Source organism: Chenopodium quinoa, unplaced genomic scaffold (assembly GCF_001683475.1).
Source record: "Chenopodium quinoa cultivar QQ74 unplaced genomic scaffold, ASM168347v1, whole genome shotgun sequence".
Classification (NCBI taxonomy): Eukaryota; Viridiplantae; Streptophyta; class Magnoliopsida; order Caryophyllales; family Amaranthaceae; genus Chenopodium; species Chenopodium quinoa.
Genome location: NW_018743783.1, coordinates 477,857 through 488,969, shown reverse-complemented (window position 1 = coordinate 488,969; position 11,113 = coordinate 477,857). Strand labels below are relative to the sequence as shown.

Below are 11,113 nucleotides of genomic sequence, written 5' to 3'. Positions count from 1 at the left end.
CTACTTAACCAGTTCATCATACTTTTTAGACCTTTTTCGGTCGGTATGCTGCCTTTGAGGGAGACTTAAACCAATATTAAATGCTTTCAAAAAATCAAGTAGAATGCGGTCCTTCTTAGACCGTCTAACTATTGAAAATCAATCAATAATAATACGGAAGCACACAAGGCTTATACTGAATTATTAGAATGGTACCTTTTGATGGAGGATTTTTGTCAATATGCTGGACGACATTGAGATGCCCGCGGTCATGAGACCCAGGACACCAGGGCTCAGGAAACGAATTTACTCTCGAATTATACAAACGACTCTCTATTGAGATGCCTCTTTTTTTTATCATAATCATAATAATGATTTTTACAATCACAATAATAATGATAAAACTTGAACACTCATGCCAACCGAGCTATAATATGCGGTTTTCAACCATGCCGCTTGCTTTCAAGCTCGACCTCGAACTCTATTTATTTGGCAAGGCAACCACACACTCGGTCATTACCCATGGCATTTCATGAGGTTGCATTGACCCATATACATGCGGTAATGATCAAGCCATACATACGGCCAATCTATTAGCTTCGAAGCCACGCTTGTGCTTACACACGGAGGCCGCCTCATGATAAGGCCGGTTGTTTCAAATGTTTCGCTTCAAAGACTTGTGACAATGCCATTAAGTGCGGCTGCTCATTGATCATTGCACCCACAGCCGGCTTCAATGGTGTAGCAAGTATCACCCAACCGGATAGCTCGTGGCTCAAACCACATACATACAGCCGGCTTCAATGGTGTAGCAAATTAAGCAGGGTGCCGCCTATATTCAAAGAAGAGCCTAGCACTCAAGCACCCTTAATCATGCCGCTTGTTATTGTCATTCAAGGTGTTGGCATTGAAGAGGCGAGTGCTCATGGCTGCTGCCCCCCAAGTGTCGTTTGTATATTATTGGCTGGTCTTTAATGAGTGTCGGCTATGCGAGCCTCACTTGAGGGTTAGTTTTATGGAGTTGAAAGCTTTCTTGCATTGAACTCGGCATTTGGCTATGTATTTTTGGAACGCCTGCCTCTCTTGAAAGACCGGCTCTTGTGCCAGGGGGAGGCTTTCGAATTCTCACGGCCACCACAATGCCGCATGGTGCTCGACAACTTAGAGGCCACCTCTCCAATTTCCCACGGCCTTGCTGCCATTTAAACAGGTTGCTCGAACTCACAACCGGTTTTGGTAGTTTGCATTCTAGCCGAATGCCTTGTTGCTGACCATGGTAATACTCCATAATGAAAATGGTAATAACAACTCACGCACCCCAGCCGGCCTCGATGTTACATTGATTTAGTGCCGGATGCCTTTATTAGCGTGCTGGATGCCCAGCTCATATATACAGCCGGCTTCATGGTAAGTGCCAAGGCGTTTACCCGGCTGTGCTGTTCTCATAGAGCCGCCTCCCTCATGCGTGATAAGGGTGGCTGTTATGATCACACAAGGCTTGCTTGGTAACGATGGCCATTCGGCCCATGTCTTTGTGTATACAGCTTGCTTTCTTTATTTAGCAGCCTGGCCGGATGCTGTCTGGTTATAAGCTGGTCGGCTGCTTGATTTAACTTGCTTACACTAACGGCTTCAATGCTATCTTCTTGGACATCCAGCCTCTAAATGCCGGCTGACACTGTACTATTGACAACCGCATAGAGCAGTAGCAACCACTGCACTCCCCACAGACGGCCACCAAATGTTTCGGGGTTTTTTAGATGTCCTGCGGGAGAGTTCAACACCAAGACTGACCTCCGGCTGCATGTACCTGCAAAACAACGGAGACTCTCGGGGGTGTGAGTTCTGCCTCCGACGATCAAGTTTGATCGCGTATGAGGAGTAAAGTGCGGAATGTAAATGGGATCAGGCTCCTCTTAGGAAGAGGAGTGATTATCCGGCTATCTGAGGCAGCCTCAATATCTGAGTGTTTCACTCTCTGATTTGTGTGGATGAATGTGTATTCAATTGAAATCCCCCCTCAACTGATGTAAATGATCAGTATTTATAGAGTTGTTGGGACAGGTGCCTCTTCGGTTATTTAACCTAATTTGATGGGCTTCCACTTTTTTTACGGTTTCTAGGGTTATGGGCTTAAAGCCCGTTTTCCCCTTTGAATGACACGTGTCATGCTCTAATTGGCTCATTGAGCGCTGATCTTAGGGACATGTATCGCATTAGCATAGGTCCATCTGTCAGGGGTTTTTTTACCCCAAACAACAACCTCTTCTCTTTTTTCTCTCTTCTCCCTCCTCTTTTTTTTCATGTTTTAATTTTCTTGGTCGTTTGCCATAAATAGTTTAATTTCTTCGAAAATAGTCTAATTTAATTCACTTATTTGTTATTTTTTTTGCTTTGCTTTGTTTTGTTCTCTTCGTTTGTTAAAGTTTGTCCCAATTTTTTTGGGTTTTTCCCACCTTTTGGAGATTTTGATTCTCATCTATAGATGAAAATTTTATTTTTAGGGTTTTAGTAATAATTGAGAAGGTAATTTGGATTCATATGGGTTTAGTGTTTGTCATCAACCCTATGATCAAAACATCAGCGCATATTGCGAAAGTCTCTACCTGGAAAGATGCAAAGACATCGAAAATCACTATTCACAGCAAGTCAAGTTTGAAGCAGTGGAGTGTGAGTTATACCCAATATGCAAAATAGTTATGATTTGATTGTAAAAGTTATGTTATTTTCTCTAGATACGTTGTTTACAAATCGTTATTATTATTGTAGATGTCGTATGGGTATTTAATGATAATATTCTTCTTCCTGTCAAAAAATAAAAAATAAAAAAAAATAAAAAGTAAAAAAATCCTAATGGGTTTGGGTTGGATTGGATTTTCATAATCTTAAACCCGAGTTATAATTCAAGTTTTATAGTTTTTGTGTCAAATCCAAATCAAAAACCAACTTTCATTCCCATCACTAATTGCTCTTTTTATAACTGGTACTTCGTATTAATTAGCTTATGATTCCCACTTTATTTTCGCTTTTGTTTCCAGCACAAACAGTTATAATACATGGTTAATAAATCTGTGGTTATTGCTGCTCTTTCATTCAGTTTCAGCTGTTAATAGTCATTTGTACTGATCAACCATGTCTCGAATTATATCTGTTTCGATTATGACTACAATCAGTTTTTTCTACTGAGGCAATGCTTCCCTCCCAACGGAAAGAAAAGTACATTGACAGAGGCTTTCAGTCCTGCTAATCGAAGTAACTTTTTGCAACATATTTACCTCACGTACAGCCAAAGTAAGGATAAATAAATAGCAAGTGGCAAAAGAAGGATCTATAAAACAAAACAGCCAACATACACTCTGTTTTTCGTATCTAAAACTAGTAAACGGCAACATAAAAAAAAATTAATAGCTGCAGCTCAAACACGGTTGTAACCCACAGACTTGCTAAACAGTTTACGAATGTAAACAACTTGAAGCCCACTAGCTGCTATCAGCATCAGATATTCGGCCAACGTATAAAAGATGACACGCTTTCTAGTGCTCTCGTTTGCTGCAGCAAAGAAACATGCAAAATGAGTTCAGCTAGGTTGCAAACAACAAATACATAAAATAAAAAATAAGCCAAATCAACTACTACCTCTGTTTCATATTAGTTGCAACTTTGAAATATTTTATATCTCACAAATAATACCCCAAAGTTGCAACTAATACGAAACGGAGGTAGTAACTAGTATCGATGCTGATGCAAAATATTGATAAGTTACAACCTTGTAATGATAAGAGAAGCTTTTTCATGCTTCAAAGTGAAAGGAACGTGAACTAGAGGGTAGTATCCAAGAAGAAGAAGAAGAAAAATCCTATTCACAGTTTTCTCAGCAGTCAAATTACAACGGACAATGTAATGCATTGAAAAGCAGGAAATTTGAAGCTTAAACTGATTAATGTAGCAAGGATTGTAGGTATATATTTCAACAGAAAGGATCTAAAAAATGTTTTGAACCAAGTGGGGATCCAGGGTCTAAAAAATGTTTTGAACCAAGTGGGGATCCTCACACACCAACACCTTCAATTGAAATCCATCAGAAATGGCAGTTGAAACATAAGTCAATAAAAACAAATGAACTAAAATGCTCCACTGAATTTGCTCAAGAACCCATCTTATCTCGGATAATTAAGAGTGGGTTCCAGTCATGGAGACTTCTATAGTTCCAAAGAAGGTTACAAGTATAAATCAATGTGGGGTTGTTTTAAGTGATATGTGGCTTTTTACTGCTCAAGGAAGGTCTCGAGTGCAAGCCCTACCGTACGCAATATCCCCATTGGGAGACTCGCCCACCAAAGGCCAGGTGCCTGACCTGGGTCAGATCCAGATGCAGCCAGGGCATAAGCTCCAGTGAATCGGGTGGGCAGCCATAAATAAGAGTATATAAACAGCCTTACTGGGATCAAAGAATGGCCAACCTAATTGTCCATGTTTTATGTAAAGGAGAAAGCCAATCTTTTAAAGAAACAAAATTGGGCATATAGTTTAAGGTGCATTATTCATTTTCCTTGTGATCATCAGCATGAAAAATGCTTGAAAGATGAGACGTAGAAATATTCTGGCAGCCTTGGACCCTTGGTTGGTATAAAAGAAATTCAATATGTTGATGAAATCAAAGGATATTACTTCAAAGCAGTAGTAGAAAAATTCTTGCAGCTCAAACACAGTTAAGAAAATAAAGACTTAATTGTATCAAAGGGGTGCTAGATGACTAATAGATATTAGCAATCAAATCTGCACATTTGTAAGAAGCCACTGGGTTCTCCTGGGATCAGATCTAAAACTCTAAATGAATGCGGTAACAGAGTCAAAATAGTGATTTAATCCTCTATCAAACCCGTGTATACTCCTTATATATCCGCTGAAGACAAATGTATTAAGAGATCCAGTCAATACATTAGATGGATAATAACAATTTCTCTTCGTCTATTCCCTTTTATCTCCAATGCTACATCACATTGTAAGCCCACTTTCTCCATGTCCTTTTTAACTCCCTTCATTCATCTTTGGCCTTCCTTGACTACAATTGTAATCTCCAATAACCCAACTCTCCACCTCATCGACATCTTACATACCCAAACCATCTGATTCTCCCTATCTGATTCTCAATATCTAACTCCAACTTTCATCCAAAAATCTACATTTCTAATGTTATCCTCAGTGTAACTTTCCTCCAAAAATGTACATTCCTAATGTTATCCCTCAATGTGTTCTCACACATCTCTACTATACTCATCGTATAATGTTTTTCTTCATAAGCTCCAAACATTCCAATCCGTACAATAATGTTGGTCTAATTGTCTTCTTAAAGAATTTCCCTTTTAAGCTTAATAGGTACATTACGATCACAAGATTACCCGGACAATCCCTGCTTTGCTCTCCATTTGAAACACCCAAACTTAATTATATGAATTACGTCCAGATCAATGTCTCTTATTTTGTAGAATCAACCAGAGGTACTTAAAACATTCATTAACAAGTAACTCCTTATAGTCTATACCATCCAGTGTCACAACTCACATCTTAACCTGACCCCTTTTAATGCTAAAATGGCACTCCATGTACTATGCGTTAATCCTACCAAGACTAACCCTCTAGATTTTAGTTTTTAAAGCCATGTCTCTAACTTAACAGTAACCCCAGGGGTCCCCAGCTTTTGTTTTATCTACCAAAACGAATCATCTGCAAAAAGCAAACACCACAAACACCTCATCTTGTATAGACCTTGTTACTTCATTCAAACCTCTTGTGAAAAGGAACGGCTTAGGGCTGACCCTCAGTGAAATCCAATTGTAATTGGAAAATTCTTTGTTAATCCAGAACTTATCATATGTTTTGGATAGACCTTGTAAAGATGATGTTTACAGTAAACCCATAAAATTTAACAAACCATTATCCAATATTTGGGTGGGGGTTTATTCAATATAACACCTTATACCTATGTCAAAGTTCATTAAAGAAAAAAACATCAGATTAACTCTTTAATCCTTAAAACAAAAGAGGTGGCTGGTCCTTGGAGCATGGTGAAGATAAACCAACAAAAAACTATCAAACTTCAAAAGATCACTAAACAAGGTGCACAACAAAGATGCAGAAGACCAGCTGACTAGCCTTTATGTTCATCTCCTTATTTCAATAAAACACTGAATTTTAATGGAAAGAAAAACAGGAGAGTAGATCAGTTAGAAAATTCAGATGTTTTCATTTGGTCATAGTAGGTTCAAGTCTTATGGACACTCTAATAAGCCAGGAAGACGTTCAAGATAAATTCAGTCCTACAATCACAGTGATTATCCCAAAGATAGATTTAAATTAATTCAAAGACAGATCCCAGACCTTATAATGAGGTCACAGCTTGAAACTTTTAAAACATTAATTGACAATTCCCCTTTATTTTCATGTTAAATTATTTCTGTTTCCATGCAACCTAGACTCTCAGTTGGCTTTGGCATGTGTACAACATAACTTTTTCAAACAAACTAGAATAATACATAGATTAGAATATAATGATTTCTACAAATAAATCATAGTATACTAGCATGGATTTGAGGAATATGGCAATCTGTGGGATTCCCTATAGGCAATCCTGAGATTCAGAAGCTGTGGTCCTCTAATTCTTCGGTGACCAATTCTTTCATGTAATACAACCTTCACCTTCTCTCACGAAAAAAAGAAGTAATCTTGCAGTTAAATGTCAAACCAGTAAAAAATCACAAAGTTCATAATGCCCATGCGCCCGTCTCACAGTTTAAAAGAGGACAAGAAAAGGATAACATTATTGTAAATTGGTATTAGCATTCATAGAAAACAATAGGAACTTACTATGACGATGACGTGTATCACGTGCTTTCAAATACTTCTGTTCTGCCGTTACAGACTCCAGTGCTTCTCTGAGCTCAGCAATTTGGACATTGATTGGGTCCAAGTGCTCTACATGGCAGTACAACAACGTGTAAAACGTGAAAGACTGACAAAGGTATAAGAACATAAGCATACTCTCTAAGGGAAAGAATACTTAATTGATGGAAACATTCACAAACCATCTTTTGCAATATTATGCTCGCTTGGAATATGGCCAACGTGAATGTAGAAAGAGACAGTCTCTGGTGCTGAGTATGGATTGTGAAAACAGAATTTATACATCCCACTTCGGGGAGCTTTCAGTTCAAACTTGTCACCAGCTGTTCCTTTCTGAGTGTGGACAACATTACCTGCCGGAGATGTCACCTGCAATGAATCCACAATAAGCATGTTTGAGCCAATCCAGCATTTGGATACAACTGGAAAAAAAAAAAGTACAGCTAAGAAAGCACACATGCTAGGAAGGTCTCCCAAAATCCTCACCAGAGAGTGAAAGCATCTTACATATTATGTTAGACAAAAAATAGCCGTGGGGAGGGGGGGGGGGGGGTTACGCTTAACTTTTAGATGTGCTGTGGACTGCGTTTAGTTTTGTAATAATCCACTAATCATCTAATTGACTAATGCGAGAGTAAGACCAGAGTGTGACTTGTGCATACCATTATTATTATTATGTTGCCACGCCTAATCTGCTCATTAACGAGGCTAGGAAACCATTTCATGGCTACAGCAGATTTATCAAGGAACATGCTTAGATGTGCAGATGATTCTTGACATCCAAGTAAACAATCTTATTCATTTAATGAACAGTGATTTTTTTCAGCTATAAGACTCCTTGAATGGGGTTGACAAGTCAAGAAACTCAAGACTTAGACTTTCAACACACAGTACACATTCTAACACCCTCTCTCTTTATTTATTACACTAAGATTCATATCATGAAGAAGATTACAGCAATTTGATCATCTGGAAACCCCTGTTCAGAAGCATTACACTGAGGCTGACAAGGACATATACTGCCTTAATGAAGAGTTAGTTTGACTAAGCTTCCCTTTTACTTCTATCCTGAAATTTTTGTTTCCTATTTTTTGATTTATGATGTATCAACTACATTGGGCATATAAATATAATCAATATTATTAAGATGGACCATTAGATACATCCAATTTGATAAACCTTAGTACATAACCATAACTCGTAATGATATAAGATTTGTCCATAACGTTTTTAGAAAAAGAATCTCATGTCAATGTCCATTGTAATACAACTCTACCTCAAATATGTATGCATGTATGTATATTTTTTAAAATTTTCATTCCTACTTGTTACTACTTGGAAATGTGATTTGATTGGAAATAAAAATTTGTAAAGCTAAACACATATTTGGATATGTAATGTATTATTCAAAGCATTACTATGGACTTTGGCATGTGATTTTCCAAGCAAAAAAACACATGGATTCATCACCATAAGCCCATTACTATACTCATTATCTTCAACCAAACAGGCACATAAGTAATGTCAATAATTCCGGAAAACATCAAGTTCAAACACCAAAACTTGAACTTTAATCGGCATCATCTCTAAGCTAATGGCAAAAGCTCAATTGTACATCGTAAAGCTTTAATTTATAATGAAAGTGTCACAATATATTAACTTCTTGTTACAACGTATTAAATCGAAATAGATGGATTAACTTCAAATGCTTCTAATTTTCTCCGGTACTACAGCTGAAACCTCATCAAAAAAATCACTAGCTATTACTCGTAAAAAACACACATTGTAAGCTGGACATGAGCTACATCGAAGTCTAATATACGCAACAATGAACCAGAATTGCACTGCCTTTCCCAATATCTTACTCAGTACAGGCATACATGTATTATGAATCAACATACAAATATAATCTTGTAAAAAAATTACATTACCCTATAATTTTCTCCGATACTACGACTGAAAGCTCATCAAAAAAATCACTAGCTATTACTCGTACAAAACAAGCATTGTAAGCTGGACATGAGCTACATCGAAGTCTAATATACGCATCAATGAACCAGAATTGCACTGCCTTTCCCAATATCTTACTTTGTACATGTATTTTGAATCAACATACAACTATAATCTTGTATAAAATTACATTACCCTACAATTTCGAGTCAATTAATAACTATAGAAACAGAAAAAAAAAGAAAAAAAAAAAAAACCTAAGCAAATTATTCAAAGATAATCCACCAAAATATTTCCCAAACGTGCATCTTAAAAAAAAAAAAAAAATAAAACAAAATTGAAATTTATGTAATTTTTCTACAAATTGAAGATAAACAATAACCGCAATAGCCCTAATCAACTAAAATCATCAATCAAAACATCAAAAATCAACAAAAAAAATCAGAAATTGTAGGAATTAGGGATAAACATACAGTGAAATCGATCCCAGGGTGATCGGAGCTCCAAAAAATATCATGATCAACAACAACGAAGTTTCCAGAAATTTTGTCGCCTTCGTAAAGAACATATTCATAGATACATTCGACATCGTTAACAGTGACGGAGAGAGCAGAGATGTTCGAAACATAGCAGCTTAATAAGAGTCCAAGTATGGTGTAGATCTGTATCAATCGATTTCTCTCTCCTTTGACCGCCATATTTCCCGGCGAATTCCGATTGTTATCCGGCGAAGTTTGATTTGACGGAGAATAGAAAGGGAGGATGTGGAGAAGAATTGTAATGTTGGTTTTTTTTTTACGGTGTCGTTTGTTTTTGTCATACAAAATTTGTTTACTTGACGTGGCGATTTGTGATTGGTGACTACACGTATGGGAACATGGCTTATACCGGAGTAATAGGACTCGGACAGGAATACAAGTTGTTTAATAAAGAAACTAATTTGTGATTGGAACGATGTCTTGAGTTTTGATTAAATATCATATGAAAAAATTACCTTAATTTTAAGGAAAATTTGTAAATTACCGCCCATAAAATATATCAATTTTGATATAACCATCCAAAAAAAAATATTATAAAATACCACCCACTAATTTAAAAAAACACTCAAATGACCACCCAATTTGAATTTCCGGTGGAATTTCCGTCAATGGGCCCCACTTTTTTTATTTTTTCCTTTTTTTTCTTCTATTTTCTGGCTTTCTCACTCTCTCTCCCCGATTTTTCACTCTTCTTCTTCCTACCTTCTTTCTTTCTTTTCCCAACCACCACCACCACCATTGCTCCACCTTTCCCCTCCTCTTCCCCCGTCGCGCCTGCCAACAACCCGCAACAACAACATCAACAAACAACCACCAGTTCAGCCACCATAATTACCACCAGTTCGCCTACCGCAAACACCAATACGGCAACCTCTGCAGCCCGCAATCACCAATTGGCCCTACTGTAAAGAGCAATTCGGCAGCCAATTACTCCAATTCCGGGATTTAATTGCAGCAATTTGGCAAAGAACATCTTCAATTCGATTTAGGGTTCATGCTTCAATTGAATTGGGGGTTTTCTTAAATTAGGGTTCCTATTTTAAGAAAACCCCCAATTCAATTGAAGAAAACCCACAAACCGCAAGGTGCTAGTGCTGGTCGCGGTGACAGCGGTTGTGGGTAGCCGGAGAAGTGGAGGAGCTGCGGTGGAGTCGGGGGTGTTTATTGTGGTGGTTAGTTGAAGGTGAAAATAGGCAGGGGTTATTGTGTATGGTGGAGGAGCAGGGCAGCAGTTTGATTAATACATGTTTCTTATTGCTTTGCAATGTTATTTATGTTCATTTTCCTGTGGATCTCAGTGCTGGGCTAGCTGATTCATTACTTGCATATGTATACCTTTGTCTCTTTCTTTGTTAATTGTGATTGTTGTTTGCTAAATCATGACATGACCCTTGTCTCCATAAAGTCTCGACCTTATTCGCTGCTCTCCTGTTGTATTCCTTGTGTGCATTGTGATTAGGGGATTTTGCTCCCACCAATCGGAATGCGCCACGTGGGCCAATCAGGTCCTGCCAAGTGTCCCCTAGTTGGAACTGTCAGGGCTTGCCACGTGGCACGCGCTTATTCGTCCACCTTGGACCTATTATGTCATGACATGTGGCATATTCCATGCCTAATGGAGAAACCGGCCACCCAGGCCCAATTTCCGAGGGAAGCCCAATCAGCCCTAGGTTAACCTAAACCTAGGATGGGCACATTTCCCAAGGTTATAAATACCTCCCTTAATCCTCATTAAGGGGGATTAC

The 11,113-nt window shown here is 38.0% G+C and overlaps 1 protein-coding gene across 1 annotated transcript; it reads right to left on the bottom strand.

Moving 5' to 3' along the window:
• Window positions 1-3,096: 3,096 nt before the first annotated feature.
• On the bottom strand, window positions 3,097-9,713 carry LOC110684799 (transmembrane emp24 domain-containing protein p24beta3-like). Its single transcript, XM_021861233.1, has 4 exons — window positions 9,303-9,713; window positions 7,062-7,248; window positions 6,844-6,951; window positions 3,097-3,528 (listed from the first exon to the last, which is right to left on the bottom strand). Exons 1-4 carry the CDS (start codon window positions 9,525-9,527, stop codon window positions 3,395-3,397), a joined length of 654 nt encoding a protein of 217 aa, XP_021716925.1. The 5' UTR covers window positions 9,528-9,713; the 3' UTR covers window positions 3,097-3,394.
• Between the last annotated feature and the right edge of the window lie 1,400 nt (window positions 9,714-11,113).

Coding starts and splice junctions, on each gene's coding strand:
- LOC110684799 (XM_021861233.1), bottom strand. CDS start 9,527: ATGGCGGTCAAAGGAGAGAGAAATCGATTGATACAGATCTACACCATA. Junction 6,952..7,061: donor GCATAATATTGCAAAAGATG/GTTTGTGAATGT, acceptor ACTGCCATGTAG/AGCACTTGGACCCAATCAAT. Junction 3,529..6,843: donor TGATACACGTCATCGTCATA/GTAAGTTCCTAT, acceptor TCTTTGCTGCAG/CAAACGAGAGCACTAGAAAG.